We start from the raw sequence: 25,747 nt of genomic DNA, 5'->3' as shown, positions 1-25,747 counted from the left end.
TTCCTCTTAGCATGTCGAACCGCGCGCCTTCCTCCTAGCCTGTCGATCCGCCTTCCTTCTACCCTCTCGAGGAAGACATGGGAAGTAGCCACCAAGATTTATACGAGAGTCACAACCATCAAAAAATTGCGAGTCGGAGACGTGACCACCGCTCAGAGACTCGGAATCGACGAATTCAACCAAGGATTGGTTGAATTCTGGACAAATCGAAGGGGGTTTTGGAGTACACATCACGGCGGGAGATCGAAGAGGTGGGTTGCGGTTGATCGGTGGAGGAGCAGCGGCGGAGGTTGAAGAAGGGGCGGCGCCTTTTCGATTCTAGGGTTTGAGTAGAAAGAGAAATGATAGAAAGAGCTTGTGAATAAGTTCAGTGAATGGGCTGAGTGTGTAATGAGCATTTTTAATTAGGAGTATATCTCCCTTAATTAATCCTCATACTTACACTTACACAAGCCCTAATTATTTCTATAATAAGATTGGGCCTATTGGAGTGGGACGTCCCAGAAATGAAACTGAGCCTATTGGACTGGGACAGAGGGAGTACAAAATTTATATAAAAAGTATTTTTATTATTCTAGCAAAAAGTTATCATTTAATTGATGAATATAGTTGAGATTAGTGCAATGTAAATTCTATTACGTCAATTTAAATTAATTAAAAATTAATTATATTATACAAAAATAATATAAATACTACTATAAATAATTTAAAGTCCCGTCGAATTTCGACGGGTTATACACTAGTCATCTTATATATAGACAAAGTGGTCAAAATTAGAATAAAATCATACTATTAATCTCGAAACAACGTATAGCAACGTATAATCCAGATGATTAAGAGCACTTTAAAAGTATATGATCATATTATATATTTATATAGTGATATAAAAGTGATATACTCGTATGAGACGGAAGGAAATAAAAAATGTGATACATTCTTACGGGACGAAGGGAGTATTTATATATGTATACTATCTCCGTTCATGATATCGTTTTCACTTTGTGGACGTCAAGAATTTTAAAAAAATGATGAATAGTAGTTGATGTAGTGGGTGTTATTGTAAATAGAATTTTGATTCTCACTATTAATTATGAGTAGAGTTTGTAAGCTTTACTTTTATAAATAAAATTGTAAATCATATTATAGACGACTAAAATGAGACAGAGCTAGAGACCATAAGTTAATGCTCTACCAAATGAAATATACTATATGATTAGTCAAAAAGTGTTACTATTTGAGTTACCTTTTTCACAATCATTCATGGAGTAGCATAAAGGAACAATTTTGTTTGCACTTTTTCCTTTTAATTGTTATTGTTGGCAAAAAGAAAATTATTAACGAAGTACTCCCTCCATCTCATAATAAGTGTCATAGTTTGTTTCGACATGAAAGTTTAAGTGAATATGATCAAAAGGTAAAAAATAAAAAGTGATAAAGTTCACTTTTATTTTGTGAGAGTAATAAAATTAAAGTAAAGATGATTAAAGATAAAAAGGTAAGAAAAATTTGAGAAAAAAAAAAGTAAAAGCTGATGGAGCTTATTTTCTTATTTTAAAATTAGGACATTTGTTATCGGACAATTTAAAAAAAGAAATTAAAACACTTGTTATGTTACGGAGGGAGTATTAAACCTCATATGATCTGCAGAGTTGTATAATTATAATGATGCAATTATTGAAATGAGTTTTTTATATTATTAAAATAAAAAATTATATTAAAAATTAACAATTAAAAATTAATGAAATAATTCAGAATTAGTATATTCGACATGTCAGTCCATTTAAAATTAAACAGGTCAACAAAAAGCCCAAAAAAAACCCAACAAAATTAGCGCAATGTTACCCAGCCGTGTGGGCCGCCTCACACTTGTTCTTCTCTTCTCTGCAACTTCCTCCATAGCCAGCTGTTCTTCAACATTCTTCTTCTTCTCCTTTTTTTTTTTTTTTTTTTTTTTTTTTTTTTTTTATAATTCCGCTGGTGCTTCACACGCGAAGAACCTTTCTCCACTCCGTGCCCGGCACCAACGGCCGTGTCCAGCACGAGTCCGTGCGGCACGCCAGCGCGCGGCCCTCCTTCTTCGTCGGCTCGGTCCGGCATTAACAGATCCACTAGAAGTTCATCCATGGCGTACGATCCTATGGAATTAGTAACAAATCCTCCGTCGCCGTAAGCCTCCAAAGTTATTTTTGCTCCGAATTTCCACTGACTGCTAATATTTGATGAAAATTTGCTCGATTACAGGCCCAAAACTGTGTACAAGGATCCAGATGATGACCGCCAGCGCTTTTTGCTTGAGCTCGAATTTGTCCAGTGCCTTTCTAATCCGACCTATATACATTGTAAGTAATTCCTTCGCTCTTGCCCTATATAGTAGGAACTAATTAATTAGGTTACTTGTGAAGTAGTTGAATCTCTTTATGTGTTGAAAGGCTGCAGAAATGCTCTGTTCCCTATGAAATTCGAGGGCTGTAACAAAATTATAAAAGAGTGATGTATGATTTTGGGTAGTGTGAGCTGTAATGGCGGTAATTTGATTTGCTGGATTCAGGTTGAAGAAAATCAGTAATTTCTTAAGTTTGAAGATCTGATGGTAGGTGGTGGACTTTCTGTATAAAAATTCTAAGTTGTAAAATACTAACAGGGGGGGATTGATTGTGGTAAGATTGAAAGGTCGTTGATTGAAAGCTAGAATTGTGATAATTTGATGGCTTTAGGTTGATGATTTGGTTGGACTTCGAACTTTGGTTGTAGAATTTAGTACTCTGTCTGCTAAAAACATGCGTAATTTTCCATTTGGGTACGTCCCTTTCTATTTTTGGACACTACATTTCTTAAAAACGCGTGCTACCAAAAGGGCCACATGGTATTTCTAATATGTTTGTCTAAGTTTATGTGCACTAGTGTACATTATAACTTCTTGTTGAGTGGAGAGATTAGATAACTGGGAGAAAAAGATTGACAATAGGGTTTGTTGGAGGAATTTGACCTGTTGAGGACCTTTGTTATTCGATTCTTCTTGGTACACAAAAGATTTCCTTGCCCTTAGTATTGGAATATATTTTCCAGCAATATCTCAAGTATATGATCTTATCCCTAATCTCTATATTGTGTAGTGATCTACACATTTCTCTCAAATTTAGGACTGCTTTAATGTTAATGGTGTAGATTTTATGAGGTAACAGGTGGTATTCAGAGTTTGAGAACCCTATTATTGCAATTTGAAGTGTGAAAAGGACTTTTATTACAACCAATCTAAGGATTGTTTTTTAAGTAAATGCGATATGCTTCTCTGATTACTTATGCTACATATCTTGGTTCTCTCTCTCCATTACAACTTTGCTACACTAACATCGAATTCCAGTGGGCAATGGTTACAGAAGCTGGTGGATGAAAAGCTATGCTTAACGTACAGGGATGGTCAGTCGACATATTCACTGAGGGAAGGCTCAAATGGGCATACGTTTTTGAGGCTTGGTCAGGTTGTGCATCGTAGGATAATGGATGGTTATATTGTCTTCATTAATAGACCACCAACCACGCACAAACATTCTCTACAAGCTTTATCAGTTTACATTCACGATGATCATACAGTCAAGATTAATCCTCTTATTTGCGGTCCCCTTAGTGCTGATTTTGATGGGGATTGTATCCATTTGTTTTATCCACAATCTCTTGAAGCTAAAGCAGAGGTGGTGGAGCTCTTCTCAGTAGAGAAACAGCTACTTAGCTCCCACACTGGGAATTAACTTCAATTTGCAGCTGGCAACTGACTCATTGCTATCGCTAAAATTACTGTTTAGAAAGCACTTTTTGGTATGAGCAGCAGCACAGCAGTTGGCCATGTTTGGTACGAGCAGCAGCACAGCAGCACATGCCTTCCCTCAAAATCTTTGACTATCTTCTCGTAGTATAATTTTGTGTGTGTGTGTGTGTGGGCGTTCACAGTTTTTGAAACCCAGTGATCGCTAGGAGCTGTCCCAACGCTCAATTAACTCCAACGAGCGCTGGGATGGTAGATTTCAAATTTGTAAAAATCACATCAAAATCTGTACAGATTCTGTTTAGAATTCCAAAATACATGAAGAATCTGTGTGAAATCTGTAGATTTTTAAAATCTCTACAGAATTCCTGAACGAATACACCCCCCTTAGCTCAAAACAGGTACTTTGAAGATGGGGCGTTTATCGGATACCTGAAATATCTTCAATATTTGCAAAGGCTTGAGTACTTAAAGTTTATTATGTGAGTATATGTTTTCCAAGTTCAAGTCACCACTTACTTATCTTGGTCCCACTTTTGTATGCATAAAGGTATTCTTGTTTTTGTTATAAGCATTAAGAAAACATAACATGCTTCTTACTTGTCAGCTTCGTTCTTTAATCCGTATGCACTTATTAATTTTAGATACTTCTGTTTGCTCCTTTTTCAGGTATCCTCATTGCCTCTTTTTTCTCGAGCTTTTGCAGAATGTAAACTTCAGAAACGCAATGGCACATCCTGCAAACAAGGTTTTACTTTATGAACTTACGAATTTTCCTTTCATTTCAACTCTTGTGAAATCTCAAATATATAGAGGCGGCCTCTTCGGTTCTAATCACCGTCATGTGATCTGTGATTGCTCGTAGGAGTTGGCGCATAGGCAACAGTTTTACTTCTGGAAGAATTACAGAAACAACCGGTTGAAGCACATTCTCCCGAAGCCACTTCCAGAGTCTTCCGTTGGTGCAAACCCAGCTTCTGCAGCCCCTCCGGCACTGCCACCGACTACCATCCCAGCTGCTGCTTCCGGCATCCCTCCTGCTCCGCCTCAGGCTCCGTCGCCAATGCAGTATGGGATGTGCGCTGGGTCTACTTTTGTCAAAAACGACCAAAAAAGTAGCGGGGTCGAAAGAAGGAAAAGGAGGTAACCTCTTCTATTTGGGGCATATCAATAGTTAGGTCATGAACTTGAATATTGTGTATGTTGATATGTCTTTTGACAAGAATCTTTTATTGAACTCAAAAGGTGTATTTATCAGCAGTGGTTGTATTATTATATTTTTTTTCATTGATCACCATTTGTTTTCTGTTTATGATAAATACTCAATCCGTTTCACTTCACTTTAATATGCGACATTTACTTATTTGGATGTTTCATTTCAATACATCGTTTCCAAATTAAAGTCAACACCACTTGGATGTCTATTTGAAAATAATTGCAGTTGCTTTAATTAAAAAACCCATTGTCCAAATAAAGGATCAATATATACTTATTCAACAAATTCATTGTACACGTGTGTAGGGGTATGAATCTAGAGGAAACTTCCAACCAAAATACAAAATATAAATACAAAATTCGATCAATCTCTTACAAACTCTTCGTTCTATTTCAATTCACCCTAGTCGACAACATGAGACACACTTACGTGTATTCTCCCTCGCCATGGGCTCATAATAACTATCACTTTTATTCATTACTATTAGTTTTATTCAAAACAACCGTCATTTTCATTAATACTTCCTTCATCCCGCGAATTGAGTAGTATTTCTTTTTGGGTTATCCCGCGAAGTTTGATTTTGAATAGTGTGAGCTATAATGACGGTAATTTGATTTGCTACATATTGACGTGTGCAATAAAAATTAAAATTGTAGATTTCATCCTCTACATAATACGTCTCACACTCGGCTTTTGCTTCAAGCCCCCTATCAGGCTTGTCGACTTGGCAATGGGGCGGGGCTCGAGCCCGCAAACGAACCCCATGCTCTAATTGTAGGGTCACACTAATCTAATCTATTTTAAGGTAGGTATTAATCAATCTTTCAATGACATAGCCTAATCTAAGACAAGTACTCTAATTATTTTTATAATCACACTAATCTAACTTATTCTTAGGTAAGTAATTTTTATAAGGCAGATTTTATTTTTTTTGAGGGATGAAATATTAAATATTACTAATAGGTTATTTGTACTAAATGAATGGTACAAACCTTTTTGCCTAATCTAAGTACTCTAATTATTTTTATAATCACACTAATCTAACTTATTAGGTAAGTAATTTTTATAAGGCAGATTTTTTTTTTTTTGAGGGATGAAATATTAAATATTACTAATAGGTTATTTGTACTAAATGAATGGTACAAACCTTTTTTTTTGTAATATGTGGTATGATTTGAAGTTGAAAGTTGAAAATTGGAAGATTTCCCCAATTCCTCTTAATCTCAATACAATGTCAGCTATTGTGAGATAAAATCGAATAAATTATTATTTTGGAGGGGTTTATATTCAAAATTAATTTTTTTTAATAAATACTTATCTAAATACGATTTTGCATTTTTATTAAAATTTTAAAATGGTAGCAAAAGGTTTACTCAATAAATGGCAACAAAAGGAATGCGCAAAATAAACAACCTCTAGAGAAGCCAATGAGGTCGAGCTCAAGTGGCAAAGCTGAGGCACCCAAACACTATTATTTGTGAGAGGTCTTGGATTCAATCCCGCTTGAATGTCCCGCTTGCGTACAAGTTACTTATTTGATTATATATATTATATATCTGTTGTAATTTTTTTTTTTAAAAGGAAGAAGAAATAGTCAAATTGGCCAAAAATAATGGTAGTATACTATCATTTTCGTCAATCAACATCTTCCATAAATTTTAAGATATATATGGGGTATTGATAGACATATGTTTATCATGCGTTATCTTCATGTGATGCCAGTTGTTAAGTAGTCGTATCAGCACCGTTATTTTTCTATTACACATAATAAATTCAAGACGAATAGGATCGATTTTATTAAGTGAATCAAAAGAGTAGGTTGACTCGACCACAAAAAGAATAAATAAATAATTTTTCAAAGACTTAGATTTCGACATTTAATTATTTTTATGTAATATTTTGAAGAAAAAAAAATCATAACATACAAATTTTGTAGCTTGGTGTAGGAAAAATGATAGTTTAAGATTTCTAATTTCTTTTTTGCTACAATGCCATGTTTTCTTTTTCCAATTTATACGTTTTTACAAAATTATTTAATATATTGATGATGAAAATTGGTCAAATTGTGTGTTTTCAACTTTTCATTGAATTTAGTTGGATATTCGCTATAGAAAAAACATTTTGTTTCGTACTTGAAACTTCATCCAAAGATCATAAATATTTACAAATATTTTAAATATTGAACCATTCCTGAAATTAGACCTAAATATAGGTAGGAAACGTCTGGGAAAAAATATGTGTTGTTTATTTATAACACAAAATCTCCTATGCAATCCTTCGTATAAGCGTGAGTGGTTCTCACTATGGGAACGTCATGCATGAAAACGAAAACTCCTCTATATTTATAATACTATCAATTAATTATCGTTAATTACGATGAATTTTATATTCTTGAGATATTTTAAATAAATAGATATTATAGGCCAGGTCATATAGATATTATATTAAAATATTTAGTTAATTATAAAATCTATTCGGAACTTTACCCCTTTTTATTGATTCTATCCACATTAAAAATTTATTGAATATCTCAATCTTTTCAATTTGTCTCAATTTTATCGTCAGAGCTATTCTTCGATGATTGAATTATGACATGATGCGTTAAAGGGTGACATGTTATTTTGCGACATGCGAAACAATATGCCATCCTCTGACGCCCACGCCCCACATCACGATTCAATGGCCGGAGACGAGCTCTAATGATACAATTGATATAAATAAAAAATAAAATAAAATAAAATATACATTTAAAAATTTAAAGATTGAAATACAAATGATAAAATGCATACAGATTGTGATAAATTTCATAATTAACCCTAATAGATATTAGAAAGTTTTAAATTCTTACTCATACTTATAAAGTTTGGGAGGCGCCGACTCCTCATAAGGCAAGGGTGACTGCATGGAGAAGCTTGAGAAACAGGTTGGCGACGTGCGATAATCTGTTGAAAAGGAATGTTCTGATTGAAATTAAAGAGAGATGGTGCAATGCTTGCGTGGCTTGTGAAGAGACAGCTGAGCATATTTTTCTACATTGCCCGAAAGTTGAGCTTGTGTGGGATCAAATTCAGCAGTGGTTAAATATCAAAATGGCAAGACCTCGTCGCTTGCTTGATCATTTCATGTCCTTTATTTACGGTGGCAGAGTAAAGAAGAACAGGAAATTCCTTCAAGCGCTTTGGGTGGGGACTATTTGGATTGTGTGGAAAGGGAGGAATGACAGCAGGTTTGAAAGGAAAGGTTTGGGATACTAAAAAACTTGTGTTGGAAATTAAGGGTAGATTGTGGAGCTGGAATAAGATTTTCCAAATTGTGGAGTCGAGTGTATCCTTTTCAACGTGGTACTCTCGTGAGAACACGCTACCTTTCATGTACTAATTTTGGTACCACTGGTACCGGGGCTACCTTTATTTATTTATTTTATTGATAAAAAAAAATTAGGTGAAACAAAAATATTATTTTCCCATAGTCTACAGATGCTAAATCCAACCTATAACCCAACAACCAAAACAAAGCCCACTATCCCCGCAACCAAACAACTCCCATTTCGATACCTTCAAAGAAGATTCAAATACAAAACCAGCTGCTATAAAATAACAGCTCAACACTCTTCTCGTACTTCACATTTGTATATTATTAATCACTATATATATACATTTATAATCTCACACTTCACACACTTCGTGCTCTCCGCCACCCCCCCTTTTTTCTTCTCTAATTTTCAGATCCGCTCTCTTTGATCCCATAAAAAATGGCCTCTGTTACTGCTTCCAGTGTTAAGTTCTCATCTGTTTCTTGCTTAATCAAGCAAAATCAGGTTACTTTCTCATCGATTCTGTTGGCTTATATGAATTTTTGTTATGCTTATTTGTTTGGGTTGATTTTGTTGTTGCTATTTTTGTGTGTTTTTGTTGGTGTGTTTTCTGTGCATCTTGTTAGCTCTGATTATTTGTTATTTGTGATATTTAGTAGGAATTTATGTGATTTTGCTGAGACAAAATCTGATCTTGAGTTATTGTGAAGAATATAATGGGATCGTTGAGCTTTCTAGTGAAATATTGAAAATTTAAAATGGGTGGTTTGTTATTGAGCTACTAGAGCGATCACCTTTTCTTTTGCCTTTACTATCTATTGATTTACCGATCGGAAATAAATATTTTTAGAGAAGGGTTTTAGGCTTCTTGAGCTTGGTTTTCAGTCTTCAGATCTACTTTTTAGCTTGAAGATGTGCAAAATTGATTATTTGTATCAGCCCCTAATTATCTTCTAATTGTCCTATTTTTTTGTAGGGTTTTGACTTAGATGTCTGAGGTTTTAGCATGTGTGTTTTGGATTTGCTGCTTCGTTAAACATTCTAGAATGTTCTGTTACTTGTAATTTTTTTGAGCACATTGTGAATGAGCTTTTACAAAGAATTATGAACGAAATATCTTGCGTAAAAGAATTTGGAATTCAATAACATCATTCAATTAGTTTGTTTATCCATATATGAGCTTTGAATCTTGATCTCTACTGATGCTATTGCGTTTTCTGCAGGTTTCAAATCTGAAGAAGGCTTCACTGTCATTCACCGGGAATGGCTTCCAATCTCGGCGATTGCCTGTTCTTCGCTTCCGTGTTGCCTGTGCAGTAAGTATTTTTATTGTCGATCTATTGTTTCTACAAATATCTGTTTTCGAGTCAAGCCTCCAGTTGTTGAGACTTGGTCTCTTCATTGGACTTGATGATATTATGAATAATACCCCATGGTTCTATGGAGCAGGCCAAACCAGAGACAGTAAAGAAAGTGGTCGACATAGTGAGGAAACAACTGGCTCTTCCTGATGATCGTGATGTCAATGGAGAGTCAAAATTTTCTCTACTCGGTGCTGACTCTCTCGACACGGTAAAGTCTTTTATGTCAACTATGGGTGTTATAAAGCGTTTATTGCTGCGTGTCTAATCTCTTGGGATTATTTCACCTTTTTATCAACCTTTTTGTACATGGATAATGGAAACAAACCCCATTTTCTGAAAAAAAAAGAACTTAATTTTACCTATTGTTAAGCATTTCACCTGCATTCCTTTGATCCCATAGGTGGTGGGGCATTTGACAAGTTTTAGTAATTGTTTATAGAAATTGTGTGCTGAGGTGCTGGTTGTTAGATGTAGATATCCTTTACTTTAATTACTTCTTCAGTTGAGTGTCATTCTTGAAAATGGTATATGAACAGCATTTGTGGTTAAATTCATGGTGGTTGTGCAAAATACAAGAGTTGTTGCATCAATTTTTTATCATTTAACAATAATGATGGGCATTTTCTTACTTACAATGAAAGATGTTTGTCGGAATAGAGATGTTAGTCACGCCCTTATAAATTTGTTATTCAAATTACATATTCTTCTTTTGGCTTGAGCAATAGTAGTGATATGAATATACTTTTTACATTTTTTCTTTGTTTGTAACGCTTTGTGATACACTCAGTTTTCGACTATATGTCAATTATCCTTTACTATATATACTGCAAAATTAAACTACATGAAAGAGTAATGCAATTATGTTACCAAAAAATACAAAGTGTTCTTTATCAAATTTCTTGCATCTTGAACTATTTGTCACATAACATTTCATTTCTGCTTAATTCACCAGGACAAATACTGGTTATCTATTTTTACTCTTTACCCTCATAAAACATGAAATATTTTATGGTCATTGTTTCATTGCAATACTGAATGCGACTGTTCTTGATGGTCAGGTTGAGATTGTCATGGGACTTGAAGAGGAGTTTGGAATCTGTGTGGAGGAAGAGAGCGCCCAGAGCATCAGCACCGTTCAAGAAGCAGCTGATCTCATCGAGGCGCTCTTGGAGAAGAAGTGCTGAACCAATAGGTTTTCCTAGGAAAGTTCTGTAGCAAGAAATTATATATTTCAATCAATGTTTGTTGCTGTCTCATGAGAAACCCTCACCTCGAGTTCATGGTGTTGGTTTTTTTGTTTATGTTTGAAGGCTAGCTCGTTTTCTTTGTCTTTCTTGTTTGGATTCTATTAATTATATTTGAACTTCTCTTTTCTATTTCTATTGTTTTCACATTGTCATTAGTCAAGGAATTGGTAACTGAGTGTAAGTCATGTATGAGTCCAGAATTTCTCTTTGAAGCTATAAATTGAGCCTCAAATAAGAAGTTTTTGAGCATTTCATTTTTCTATTGCTATGGATTTAGTTTGATGGTGGTTTAGCTTTATTGATGTGTTGATTTGATTTGGAGGAACGTGTTACATTTATTGAATTAAAATTCTGATTTCATTTATGTTAAAGTTGAGGTTTTACCTTGGATAAATGGAATTTTTTAAGTTTTGTGATAGAAATCTTACTTGAGACTTTTGGTCTTGTGCAGTAATTACTTTATTATTAGACTAATGCAAGATGATAGTTTTAACATATATGAAGCTAAGTAGCACTCGATGTCTAGATGTTAACAAATAAAATATGGAGACTAAAATATGTAAAGGATCAAATCGTAAAACAAGCATTATTATACTCCCTCTGTTCACAATATACTCCCTCCGTTCATAATATGCTCCATCCGTTCACAATAAATTTATCACAATTTTTATTTTGGTCCGTTCACAAAAAAATTGACACTTCCATTTATGATAGTAGGGTCCATACATCTTCACTCACATTTAAAGTGAGATCCTCACTTCACTAACAACTTTCCTCATATTTTATTAAAACTCACATCATTCAAAATGTGGCAAATATATTGTGGACATAGGAAATAATAATATTGACTATCCTCCTCCCTTATTATATATGTATACAATTGAAATTAATAGAAGAATTTGAAAAGGTAACTAATTATATAATCTCTCTATCACTTTGAGTCGTGGACCATTTTTTTGCCAAATAAAATACTTCCTCCGTCTCTTTACAAATGTTTCACTTTTCATAATGAGGTATTCTATTTTTTTTTTGATAATATATTATTTCTTTATACCTAATATTTAAATAATTTCCACAAATCCAATTTATCTGCTTTCAATACATTTCTCAATATTCGTGCCCAAAAGTAATGAGACATTTGTAATGAGACGGAGGGAGTAGTCATTACTTCCATTTACATTTACTAAACATAAAATACTCCCTCCCCCGTCTCAATTATATAGGTTTGTTAAAATATTTCAAATATATAATCCAATTTCCATAAAACATACCTCCTCTGTCCCATTATAAATGTCTCACTTTTTATAATGAGATGTCCCATTACAAATGTCTCATTCTTTTTCGGCAATATATTATCTCTCTATACCTAATATTTAAACAATTTCCACCAACTCATTTTATTTACTTTCTACACATTTATTAATCTCCGTGCCCAAAAGTAATGAGACATTTGTAATGTAACGGAAGGAGTAATAATACATTTTTAACTCATTTACTAATATATTTTTATTTAATTCTCACCCCATCTACAATTATAAATGCCCCATTTGTGCTGCTTAAATTCACACTATAATAGAATTCCAACAGGTCAAGTTTTTAATAATTCCAGCATCAATAATTGAGTTACGAGTGTATTTCAAAATTTCAATAATCTTGATAAAGACTTCTCAAAAAAAAAAAAAAAAATCTTGATAAAGAAATGGGTGGCTTGGTCGGTACAGGGCGGGACATTTTGACGTGTAATTTTTACTCTTTTGAATTTGGTTTCTAGATTATTTACTCTTTAAAAAAAAATGGTTTCTAGACTTTTCGTTTCATAAATATAAGTTCTGATATAAATGATTTATATATTTTTTCCCGTGTTATGTAATTAAAGATTATGCATTTTAGGTTGATTCAGTTGATTTTGGATTTACACTTTTGAATGCTACTAAACTTGAGTACGGTTCATTTGCTTAACCAATTCACCAAATAAATTCAAACAAATTAAATTTGCTAATAATTTTTTATCATGGACGAAGTTTTGAACGAGGTTGATCCCAAATGCTTTGGAATAATTCAATGAAACAAAAAATTTGAACAAAACCAAACTTCAAATAAATAGACAATTAATTCTCACATAAAATAGGTACGGCATCATAACACGTAATTAAAAATTAACAAAAAACTAAAATAGTAAAGAGTATGAGAACTTGAGAAGATTTTTTGGAACATTTATATTGTCCGGATATACAAAATCAGTGGAAAACTATTTTAAAAATTATTAGAATAGTTAATTTTCATATCACGAAAAAAAGTAAATCGATTTGAAGATGTTTCATATTTTAAAATAATTTTAACTCATCATTCTCGTATTCTGTATGTATTAATATTTTTTTTTGAAAAAATTAATATTTTAATATATAATTGAAGGCTTCTTTGAGTTCTAATTTAATTTATTTTCTAAAAAAAACTTTGCAATTTACAAATTCTTTTGTGCTATAATACTCTCTCTGTCACACTAATAATATCTCAATTACTACATTGAGACGTCCCATTAATAATTTCACATCATTTTAAGTTAAAAATTAATCATTTAAAAATATTACATTAACAATGGGCTCTCCCACTAACTCATTTTATATATTAATTATATTTTTAAATTTTCGTGTCTAAAAATAACGGGACATTATTACTTTAATTGCATCTTTTTAAAAAAAAAATTAATAATATTAAATAATCATCTTTTGAATCATCTAGAATCCTAAGAAATGTTTGAGCGGCGCGGTCAAAGATCATGATGATGGGTAGGTCCAACAGTCAAAAGTGGGAGAGATTAGCCTAATTACTTATATCTACCTATAATATTTCACTTTCGATCACACATAAATTTATATGTACAATCATAAATGCGGCAAAAATTCGAATAAAAATAAACACAAGATTAAAGCATAATATAAAAAGATAAGATGCACTGAGCAACAGCACTGATCATATCTGCTACAAACATGTGCACTTTGATCTATGTCTATGCTTAAACTAAAATTTCATCTGCCACTATGTATAAACAATATATTATCGATCAACCATTAAATAAAAACAATTTTATTATATAGTACTATTATTCAAAAGTCGCGACAAATTCACTTACCTGGAAAGCGTAACACCCTTTTCTCTACTTTTTATTAAAGAAACTTTGAAAAAACCAACTTTCCGCAGAGAAAAACTTTACTTAACACTACAGCGAAGATTCCCACAGAAAACAATTCAACTGTGTAGTTTTATAAAGCACGCTCTTCAATTATTGCAAATTTTTTAGTCAAATTTTATTTCCTTAATTCATATATATCTATGTAAATTAAATTATATCGCTCAAATTACAAATAATAATGTAAATAATATATGTTCATTTCCAACAACAATATAACGACATAACAAACATCGTTTTATTGATATATACTTCAAGAATCAAAAACGAAAAAAAAATTGAAAAAAAAAAAAGTTGGCAAAAAGGCAAAAACAAGCAAAAGAATATTCATCAAAAAAACAAACTCCTCATATCATTAACACCACTAACCAAAAGCAACCGAAAAAGAATCCACTTCCACACACATTGATCGGAATCTTAACTGCGGAGGATTCCGGGAGCGAGCCCGACGGCGCGACGGCGGTATCCGGGCCGACCGGGTCGAGCATGTCCGGGTTCGGGCTGCGGGTGGAGGGGATCGTCGGCATGGACGATCCCGGGGTGCCGGCGGCGCCGCCGGGGGACGGCAGGAGGGGGGTGATGTCCGGCGACAGCGGCGTGTACGGAGGGAGCGGAGGGTCCGGCAGAACCGCCGGCGCGGCGGAGATTGTGGGAATCTCTAGAGATGATGTTTGGTGTGTTGCGATTGTTATTGATAGTGTGAGGGATAGGATTAGTGTAGTGATGAAGAGGTTGGGATAAGCCATTGGTAATGATTAGTGGGAGGAGGGGAGGGATTAGGAGGGATTAGTGTTGGGAGTGATTGATGATATAATGAAATGGGAATGATTGAGAGGGATCAATATGGGGTGAAGTGCCAAAAAGTTTTGGTTGTGATAATTGGGTAGTGATGAATGTGTAATGGGAATGCATGTGGGCATGTGAGGGATATGAGACAAAGGTTTGTTTGCCAGTGGGTGGGTATGTTTGTTTATGTATTTATATAACTGTGAATAGGGGAATCTACCCACTTTTATAATATGTCTTACAAAACTACCCACCCAAACCCAAAGTCAAAAAGTCAAAGCCTGACATGCTTGGTTTTTTGTAATGCGTCCAACTCACGTCACTTTCACAATGGATTTAGTTAAATATGACTCTAAATCTGAGGACACGTTAAAATAATAGCAATTGTTGGATAAAAAATTTATAAAATCATATATTATGAATCAAGAAAACATAATAGAGCTTAAAAATTCACTATTATGTATATTATGCAATAAAAAAATATTATGAAACAAATGGCGTAATTAGCCGCCACAAATTCATAGCCGTGAACAGTAGCCGCGCATATTTGGTACCGACGGCTACTGTTCACGGCTATGAATTTGTGGCGGCTAATTACGCCATTTGCAACGGCTACTGTTCACGGCTATGAATTTGTGGCGGCTAATTACGCCATTTGTTTCATAATATTTTTTTGTTGCAAATGGCGTAATTAGCCGCCACAAATTCATAGCTGTGAACAGTAGCCGCCGGTACCAAATATGCGCGGCTACTGTTCACGGCTATGAATTTGTGGCGGCTAATTACGCCATTTGTTTCATAATATTTTTTTGTTGCATAATATACATAATAGTGAATTTTTAAGCTCTATTATGTTTTCTTGATTCATAATATATGATTTTATAAATTTTTTATCCAACAATTGCTATTATTTTAACGTGTCCTCAGATTTAGAGTCATATTTAACTAAATCCATTGTGAAAGTGACGTGAGTTGGACGTATTACAAAAAACCAAGCATGTCAGGCTTTGACTTTTTGACTTTGGGTTTGGGTGGGTAGTTTTGTAAGACATATTATAAAAGTGGGTACTTTAAATTCTGTCCCTTTATATAATATATGTATAGTGATGGGCTGCACTTAGTGTGTGAAATATATGCTTGAATTAATGGTTTTTTAAACCTAGATACCACAAACTTTACAAGTGGTTCAATTATTGTTTATGTGGTGGGTTCATTACATAGCTGTATAATTTTCGATTTTTTCACATCTTAAGTAAAGTAAAAAGAATTCACTTATTAGTAAGATGTTTTTTCTATCATTAATAGGAGGATGAGAGTTCAAGTCACCTAAAAAGATATGGATATTTGCATAATTTTGTATTTGCTTGAACACAAAAACTTCTGTGGAGACCACCTGTTCCTTTAAAACATCTTACGTAAAGTGAAAAAACATTCATTAATATAAGGAAATCAATGTAACTATCTTAGATTCGAATTCCAACCTCAGTAGGTCGTATTTTGAATTTTTTTACAATTTATCAGATATTTACATATCAAAGAGGGAAATGTACTAGTCAGGTATTTAATTAAATTAATTCAAACTAATGACAAATATATATAACATAATTATTCAATTTGGGCTAATTTTTTTATATTCTTTTTTACTCTCGACAGCAATGTTAATTAGAAATTCAAACAGAGCTACTAAGAACAAATTAATTAATTAATAATTAATTTGAAGGCGATTAAATAATAATTATGAAAGAGCACAAGTAGCATTTTCCCCCACTATCACATTCATAGGAATAACATTTTCGCATTCTCAAGAGACATTCAAACGATGCGAATTTCTATCCTCCCTATTATCACATTCATAACTCAAAAGAATAGGATTTTCGCATCTCCAAGGGGACATCCGAACGTGCAAACTCTTATATGTGAATAACGGGATTTAGGGTTCAAACCCCACCGCTCTCCCATCCCAATATATATATATATATATAGGGGGCCGCTCCAATGAGACCCCCTAATTTTAGTGAGATCTAGGGCACGATCTGGTGCGTTTATTTTATCAATCCTATGACTGATATTGTATCTGGAGGGTGATTTTTTTCGCAGGGTTCGAATCCTGTAGGGAGCATAATATTTTAAATTTTGTTATTCATCAGTATATACTGCATTGTTCATCAGTATATACGGCCCTGTTCATCAGTATATATGTCTTGTTCATTACAAATTTTTTAAATTTTATTTTTCATCAGTATATACATCTTGTTCATTAGATATACGTTTTGTTCATTAGTATTATATGTCTTATTCATTGTACTCATGTTACACGAAAAATAGGGGGTCTCACTGGAGCGCGCCCCTATATATATATATTTTCGCCAACTTAGTTTTATGCTAACAAATCAGCACTATCAACTCCCCCCCAAAAAAAAGGAAAAAAAGAAACAGCCCAATATTCTCTTAAATATTACTCCCTTCGTGTCCAAAAGTAATGTGATATTTGTAATGAGACGGGAAAGTAAATTTCTTGCTTCTGCAGGATTAAAGTTGGAAACCTTTCTCAAATAGAAAGTATGAGCAGAATATTTTGTTTCCAAGTCCTATTATCTAATACTCCCTCTGTCCACGAAAAAGTGCCCTACTTACCCCTTTTTTTTTGTCCACGAAAAACTGCCCTGTTTACCTTTTTGGACATTCATACCCTTTACTTTTCAATTTATTTACAACTTATGTCATTAATAAATCCACACTTTTATTTAATCTATGCAATTAACCCACACAATTAATCCCATTTATTTATTTATTTTCTTAATTTTCAGTTTATTTATTTATTTTCTTAATTTTCAGTTTATTTATTTAATTATATTCTGAATTTCAAGTTTATTTATTTATTTATTTTTGAATTTTTAGTTTATTTATTTCCAGTTTATTTATTTATTTATTTATTTATTTCCAGTTTATTTATTTATTTTCTGAATTTTCAGTTTATTTATTTATTTCCAGTTTATTTATTTTCCATTTTATTTATATATTTATTTTCTAAATTTTCAGTTTATTTATTTTCTGAATTTCAAGTTTATTTATTTATTTTTGAATTTTCGGTTTATTTATTTTCCAGTTTATTTACTTATTTATTTATTTATTTCCAGTTTATTTATTTATTTTCTCAATTTTCAGTTTATTTATTTATTTATTTTCGAATTTTTTGTTTATTTATTTCCATTTTATTTATTTATTTATTTCCATTTTATTTATTTATTTATTTATTTCCAGTTTATTTATTTATTTTCTGAATTTTCAGTTTATTTATTTATTTATTTATTTCCAGTTTATTTATTTTCCATTTTATTTATATATTTATTTTCTGAATTTTCAGTTTATTTATTTATTTATTTTCTGAATTTCAAGTTTATTTATTTATTTATTTTTGAATTTTTAGTTTATTTATTTTCCAGTTTATTTACTTATTTATTTATTTATTTCCAGTTTATTTATTTATTTTCTCAATTTTCAGTTTATTTATTTATTTATTTTCGAATTTTTAGTTTATTTATTTCCATTTTATTTATTTATTTATTTATTTATTTCCAGTTTATTTATTTATTTTCTGAATTTTCAGTTTATTTATTTATTTATTTATTTCCAGTTTATTTATTTTCCATTTTATTTATATATTTATTTTCTGAATTTTCAGTTTATTTATTTATTTATTTTCTGAATTTCAAGTTTATTTATTTATTTATTTTTGAATTTTCAGTTTATTTATTTTCCAGTTTATTTACTTATTTATTTATTTATTTCCAGTTTATTTATTTATTTTCTCAATTTTCAGTTTATTTATTTATTTATTTTCGAATTTTTAGTTTATTTATTTCTATTTTATTTATTTATTTCCAGTTTATTTATTTATTTTCTAAATTTTCAGTTTATTTATTTATTTCCAGTTTATTTATTTTCCATTTTTTTATATATTTATTTTCTGAATTTTCAGTTTATTTATTTTCCATTTTATTTATATATTTATTTTCTGAATTTTCACCTAATAAAATAATGCCAAATAGTTAGTGCAAGATTAGTAAAAGTAACCACAATACATTAACACTACCCTTTTAGTCTTTTACACCACCTTTACACCACCTTTTTCAGCTTTCTTAAAACCCGTGCCAGCACCCAAATGGGGCACTTTTTCGTGGACGGAGGGAGTAGGAAAGATATGGTATCAAGTTCTTCCAAAAACAAAATTAGTTCTACCAAAGATATCTTATTTAGTTCAGCTTTTGTGAATCGTGACTATACATTTGGCAATTAATTATACAGGAGGTTTTGGGCTTATTTTAGAGATTTTTTGCCAAACAAAGCCCAGTAGAATCGGGCCCAATAATACTGTGATCCATTCCACGCCTTCAATCAAAATTAAATTCAACAAAAGTATTCGCCGGTCACCAATGGCAAGCTCGCTGCAATTTTTTCTTTGAGTCAGATGACTCAGATCCCCCAAGACCACGCGCACCTAATTTCTACTCTCTTAATTATAATCTTTAAGAAATTTAGCAAAACACATTTATAAATCCTTGTATTTTCTTGTACAATTTTTTCCTTATTATTCACCTGAATCCCAAATTCTCATGCTACCATGAGTCTATGACCTTTATAAATAAGATATCTTACTATTTTTGGTTGGATATGATTGATTTTATTTCAAAAATGAATGAAATGTTGAAGTATTAAAACAGTATATGATTTATTACGTATGCCTGAAAATAATAGTGATTTCATTTGAAATGAAACACAAATATTAACAATGTCTAACCTACCACGTGCTCTTAATTTGTACTTAAAAAAAATTATTATTATTAAGCCAACTCCATCTTTGTGCTATCTTTAGCTCCAAAAGTTGTTGCAATTTAAAACAGCTCCAAGCCTCCAATCTCGCCATATTTGTGTGACATTGCATGTAGTAAAAATAACAAATATTCAGTATATATTAATATAGTATAGACCATTTTAGCAACTTGAGTTAACCCTTTTGACAATACGAAAATAAATGTAAATAATTGTTAGGGAAGCTCATTGTGCAGCTCTAGCTACTATGAGTAGCACGTTTGCTAACTTGGTGTGCTTCCCTTTTTTTTCCGATTAACTATTGCAAGCAGGGGCGGAGCCAGGATTTTTTTTGGGGGGGGGCTGAACTGTTACGGGGGTTCGGGGGCGGTAGCCCCCGGAATTTTTTTTTGGGGGCATTCAATACATTTTAGACATTTTTTACTAAAATACAAATATAATCATAATAATAACAACATTTTTATAGATAATATAGTTCAAAACATTTACTAAATTTTTTTTTTGGAGCATTCAATACATTTTAGACATTTTTTACTAAAATACAAATATAATAATAATAATAACAACATTTTCATTTATAATATAGTTCAAAACATTTACTAAATTTTTTTTGGGGGCATTCAATACATTTTAGACATTTTTTACTAAAATACAAATATAATAATAATAATAATAATAATAATAATAATAACAACATTTTCATAGATAATATAGTTCAAAACATTTACTAAAAATTTTTTTGGGGGCATTCAATACATTTAGACATTTTTTACTAAAATACAAATATAATAATAATAATAATAACAACATTTTCATTGATAATATAGTTCAACATTTACTAAAAAATTTTTGGGGGCATTCAATACATTTTAGACATTTTTTTACTAAAATACAAATATAATAATAATAACAACATTTTTAGACATATTATAATTTTTTTTTTTTTTCAAAATTTGGGGGGGGCTCTAGCCCCCCTGATTGCAAGTAGCACACTTGTGGACTTGTTGTGCGCTCTTCTCCTTTTTTTTTTTTTTTCTTCGGCGGTTAATATTTACTTATATAGATTTTTAGTATTATGTTATTTTTTGGTTATGGAAGGCGCATGTATTATATTCATCGAAGTAAAAACGCTAGTCGGCAATACAATTATAGTGCAAAATAGAAATAAATGTGATAATAATTACTTTCTTAAAAAAAATGTGATAATTACTATTCCTATAGATAGATAGGGTAAAAAATCAAGCTGAGCCTTCACACTCAACAAAGAGCGTGGCGCTGGCGCTGGCGCGTGTATTAAGGTGGGGATACAAATAGGATCGGCGCTATATTCAATGACCACACATTGGTCATTTATTGACTTACATATAAAATAAAGGACAGTATTAAAAATGAAAATAAATTGAAAATTATGGCCTTGACCTACCCTCTCTTTCATGTACACTGAATTTTAACTAGAATCTTCCATTTCAGTATTTCACTCTCGCTCTCTCTCTCCCTCTCCCTCAGCTCTATTACTTCAATCAGGGGTGCTCTGAGGTAAAAATATTCGATACAAAAATTAGAGAAAGAATCTGCAGGTGTTTCAGTAGCTTTAAATCCTGTTTTATCGATTCATTGTTCGGATTGTTTGAATCAAAATGCGAATTTGACTTGATCTGTTGATTCATTTCTGCTTATTTTTCAAGCTATTTTTGATCTGGTTTGAATCCGACTATGCTATTTCATTAGTTCTCCTTTTGTTAATCGTTTGTTGTAGATTGATTTAGTTTCAAGTTCGTTCGTCTATTTTGTGTGATTCAATCTGTCTTTAGAAGAGTTGAATAGAATTTGGATGCTGGAATAATTTGGATCCTTCATGTTATGTTCGAGTATATATCTCTACGGATTTGGTTTGACAGTATTGTGCTTAATTGCGGTCGATTCTTTTCTATTTAATTGAATTTGGCAATAGTAAACAAATTTTCATGCTGTAAGAAATGAAAGTTCTTATGAAAGATGGTGTGTAATTTTAAGTGATGGATTTTTCGTCTTTCATAGCATGAGTTGATCGTTTCTGAGGCATTTTGTAGCATATTGATGCTAGATTACCAATTTAATCCCGATCTTTTGTACTATTTGCAATATTAAGTGATATGTTTCTGTTAACCATTTCATTGGATCCTTGCTTTTGTGATGGTATTTTCTTTTGCACAAGATTATTGAGGTGTTTCCTTTTCAATTTTGTAGATCACATAAGTAGATAACAATGGTGAAGGCTGTCGTAGTTCTTAACAGCAGCGAGGGTGTGAGTGGCACCGTCAGCTTCACTCAGGAGGGAGATGGTATTTATCATTATCAATAAATCAGTTTTTGTATCACTATATGTTCGGGTAATGGATGCTTAGTGTTTTGCTATTGTTTTTCATCAGGTCCAACAACCGTGACTGGAAACGTTTCTGGTCTTAAGCCTGGACTCCATGGCTTTCACGTGCATGCCCTTGGTGACACCACCAATGGTTGCATGTCAACTGGTAACTTCCTTGCAATACTTGTTGGTGGCTCTGTTATATCTGTATTGGCTGCATTGACTTTCTTGTTTTTTTATTTTTTGTTTGATTGAAATTGTTCGTGGTATCTCAATCTCAGGACCTCACTTCAATCCTGCTGGCAAAGAGCATGGTGCTCCTGAAGATGATAATCGCCATGCTGGTGACCTTGGGAACATCACAGTTGGAGAAGATGGTAAGAGTTCAAGTTCCTAGTCTTCACATTTATTGGCAGTTATTTATCATGGATTATAGCATATTTTCTTGATGAGGAAAACTTGAAGGCCATGTTCTATTTTACCTTTCTTGATATGCTTGTGCATTATGCTCTCTTTGATGCTTGTGATTTTTCGTGAAGCACGACATTTTTGTTATCTTAACAGCATTCTGACTCTAACATATATCTATTGGTCTTCTGATTTCTTGTTTCAGGCAAAGCATCTTTCACCATTGTTGACAAGCAGGTGTGTTTCTTGGTCACAATACCTTATAAAAATCTAATGTTATTTTCTTGCTCAAGTGACAAGTGTATAAGTATCCTTTTATTTTTTTCTTTTTGTCAGATCCCACTGAGTGGACCACATTCCATCATTGGAAGAGCTGTTGTTGTTCATGGTGATCCTGATGATCTTGGAAAAGGTGCGTGTCCCTTCCATTTTCCATGCTTACTAATTTACTCGTATAAACTCAGCATGTCCTAAAAAAGAAAACATGAAAGATACCCTTAACCCCTCCTTCATCCTCTCAAACTCCTGGAGAGGATTGACTCAACTACGAAAACCATTTGTTAATATTGTTCTGTTTTGGTTATCATTGTAAGCTCTAACTAGTTACCTACTTCAAATTTGCAAGCATTATCATAAAGTTAATTTGAATATATTATTCCTTCATTAGCACCACAGTATAAACCTGTTTTTTCTGTGGTTACTTTTTTGCTCCCTAATCTCCTTTATTTTTCAATATTTCACTAACTTCTCTCCGTTACCTCAGGTGGACATGAATTGAGCAAGAGCACTGGCAATGCTGGCGGTAGAATTGCTTGTGGTAAGAAATAAATTTCTCATCTTTTTGTACTATTGAACCATGAGACGCGACGACATTCAATTGTGATATGTATATCTGGGTAAAAGACTAAACACATCCATATGCCAAAGAATACAATAATCAACCATATGTGCAGCAAAGTATACATATTCAGAGAATCGTTGAATTGTCATCATTCTGATAATTATTGTATTTCATTCATATCATGACCCCAACAAACAGATACAGGTTCAATTTTTACATCACCTTTGCTGCAATCTGTGTACGAAAACAATGACAAACAAATGGATGCTGAAAAAGCAGAAGACATCAGCTAACTTTGTCGTTGCATTTGTTGTGCAGGTATCATTGGCCTTCAGGGTTGAACTGAGCAAACTTGGTGGTGCACTCTACTTACTCATGGCTTGCGCGCTTTCCTGCAGTTACTTGTGAGAAATACACTCTATGTCAACTTTTGAATAAATGTTTCTTGTTAGGTTGGATTGAATTTCATCTATGATGTTTTGTACTTCAATTTGATCAAGAAATGCTGTGGTATTGAGTGGCCTATAAAAATTTGATCTTCGTTGCATTTTGTGGATTAGCTCATGTCAATGTGTTTCTTCAAAATATTTACATGCGTCTCCTAGTAGTAGAATTACTGAAGTCTGTTCGACACCTTCGTTGAATATAGCACAAATATTTAGCAAATGCTAGTCAAATGTTTTGTGATGATGCTCGACCACCTCCACTCAAACCCGTCCTAAGAGTATCCGCATTGGTGCCTACTTGATAGCCTACTTGATAGCTTACTTGATAAGAGGGGATAATATTGAGTAAGGAGGCCTTATTGAGATTACTTGATAGCCTACTTGATTTTTTTAGTTTTGATTTTTCTATTTTGTCATTTAAGTTTGCATAAATTTAAATACACAATTTACTAATAATTAAAATTGTATTAAAATAAAAATCCTAAAAATTGACCGGAAAAAAAAAAAGAAAACAAAATTGAATTCTGCCAAAAGCCACCGATTTCAAATTTTGAATTTAATTTTTTTTAATAAGGGCGCGTGTAGAACATGCGCCATTATTTAAGGGGCATCAGGTATACTCGAACAAACGAGTAGCCCTCGAGTAGGCAAGCCCTGCATTGGACTACTCGAGTAAGGGGCGTCGAGTAACCCAATGCAGATGCTCTAATTATCGAACCGATCAATTTATGTCGCAATTTCTACTTTACTTCGATAATATATACTGTACTAATGTAGTATACTATAAAATTAACATTAAATTAAGGATACTATGATTATATCAAATTTGTTATATTCTATTTATCTTTATAAATAGTAAATGATAGTATAATAAATTGGAAGGACTTTGTTCCTAGTATATTCGACGCTTTAATTAATTAGAGCATCCGCAATGGGGTTACATGATAGCTTACATGATAGCCTACTTTATGAGGGAGGGACCACATGGTGTAAAGATGCTGCATTGGGGTTGCATGATAGCATTAGTTTTGATTTTTTCATTTTTCATTTAAGTTTAATTTCATAAATTTAAATTACACAATTTACTTTAAATTTAAATTGCATTAATTTTGAAATCCTAAAAATTACATAAAATTTAATAAAATAAAAACAAATCCTACAAATAACTATTCCGGCCCTAGAGGTCCGAAACGTGCCCAAACATGCTCCATCAAATCATATTGGAGCGCGGCGTGCAACTGCCTATCTCGTAGAAGGGCATCTCTTTGGACATATTCCTCGAATGAAACTGGGGTTGCTCGACCACTCTCCGTCGAGTCACTGCTAGACGCTCCATGTCCCGCATCGTCATCTCTCCAGTTGGTTGCTCCTTCACCTTCGTGCTCCACAATCATGTTGTGGAGAATTATGCAACACAACATGATGTCTTGGAGGTGCTCCAAGTACCAATTCCGCGCGGGGCTGTGAATGATTCTCCACCGTGCTTGAAGGACTCCAAAGGCACGTTCGACATCATTTCGTGCCGATTCCTGCATCTTCTTGAACCTCGCCTCCTTCTGATTTGTCGCCATCGGTGGACTCTTGACGAAGCAACGCCACTCCGGATATATGCCATCGCACAAGTAGTAGCCCATCTGGTAGTAGCGATGGTTCGCCTGAAAGAGCACAGGCGGGGCAGTTCCATCCAACACGTCGGCGAAGAGAGGCGACTGGTTGAGAACGTTGATGCCGTACGTCGGATTGTCGTTGAAGTAGTCTTGCATAAGACGTAGATGGGCTTCCTCTCTATCACGGTGGACGTAAGACCGGAGACGTTTCACACGTCCCGCCTCCGGTGCTGGCTGGGCATAGATGTGAGCAAGCAGTTGTTTCTGCAACTCTATCTCCTCCATGATCGCATGAGCTACACCGTCGAATGAATCAGACGAAGAACCGTGGTCGGATTCCGCCATTGTCGAAAGAAAGAATATGAAAGCGCTTGAAGGAGGAAGAAGAAGGAATGAAA

General features: G+C 33.0%; 3 protein-coding genes across 6 annotated transcripts; all 3 read left to right on the top strand.

Annotated features, from left to right (window-relative positions):
- The first annotated feature begins 1,860 nt into the window (after positions 1 to 1,860).
- LOC130991634 (mediator of RNA polymerase II transcription subunit 31-like) lies at positions 1,861 to 5,054 on the top strand. Of its 2 annotated transcripts, XM_057915948.1 has the most exons (5): positions 1,861 to 2,166; positions 2,242 to 2,339; positions 4,152 to 4,242; positions 4,430 to 4,508; positions 4,626 to 5,054. In XM_057915948.1, the coding sequence occupies exons 1-5, from the start codon at positions 2,123 to 2,125 to the stop codon at positions 4,905 to 4,907; spliced, it is 594 nt and encodes a 197-aa protein (XP_057771931.1). In that variant the 5' UTR covers positions 1,861 to 2,122; the 3' UTR covers positions 4,908 to 5,054. The 2 variants fall into 2 exon arrangements, with proteins under 2 accessions (XP_057771931.1, XP_057771932.1); XM_057915949.1 differs by lacking the exons at positions 1,861 to 2,166; positions 2,242 to 2,339; positions 4,152 to 4,242 and adding an exon at positions 2,346 to 3,440 and having other exon boundaries at positions 4,431 to 4,508.
- A 3,366-nt stretch (positions 5,055 to 8,420) lies between these two features.
- LOC130991632 (acyl carrier protein 1, chloroplastic-like) lies at positions 8,421 to 11,029 on the top strand. Its single transcript, XM_057915947.1, has 4 exons — positions 8,421 to 8,793; positions 9,513 to 9,605; positions 9,739 to 9,861; positions 10,712 to 11,029. Exons 1-4 carry the CDS (start codon positions 8,728 to 8,730, stop codon positions 10,835 to 10,837), a joined length of 408 nt encoding a protein of 135 aa, XP_057771930.1. The 5' UTR covers positions 8,421 to 8,727; the 3' UTR covers positions 10,838 to 11,029.
- A 10,011-nt stretch (positions 11,030 to 21,040) lies between these two features.
- On the top strand, positions 21,041 to 23,843 carry LOC130991631 (superoxide dismutase [Cu-Zn]). Of its 3 annotated transcripts, none has more exons than XM_057915946.1 (8): positions 21,041 to 21,239; positions 21,930 to 22,024; positions 22,112 to 22,213; positions 22,329 to 22,424; positions 22,661 to 22,692; positions 22,792 to 22,867; positions 23,219 to 23,272; positions 23,615 to 23,843. In XM_057915946.1, exons 2-8 carry the CDS (start codon positions 21,949 to 21,951, stop codon positions 23,635 to 23,637), a joined length of 459 nt encoding a protein of 152 aa, XP_057771929.1. In that variant the 5' UTR covers positions 21,041 to 21,239; positions 21,930 to 21,948; the 3' UTR covers positions 23,638 to 23,843. The 3 variants fall into 3 exon arrangements, with proteins under 3 accessions (XP_057771929.1, XP_057771927.1, XP_057771928.1); XM_057915944.1 differs by having other exon boundaries at positions 21,089 to 21,280; XM_057915945.1 differs by lacking the exon at positions 21,041 to 21,239 and adding an exon at positions 21,276 to 21,402.
- The last annotated feature ends 1,904 nt before the right edge of the window (positions 23,844 to 25,747 follow it).

This window comes from Salvia miltiorrhiza, chromosome 7 (genome assembly GCF_028751815.1).
Source record: "Salvia miltiorrhiza cultivar Shanhuang (shh) chromosome 7, IMPLAD_Smil_shh, whole genome shotgun sequence".
Taxonomy (NCBI): Eukaryota; Viridiplantae; Streptophyta; class Magnoliopsida; order Lamiales; family Lamiaceae; genus Salvia; species Salvia miltiorrhiza.
This window is presented reverse-complemented; position numbering and strand designations above follow the sequence as displayed.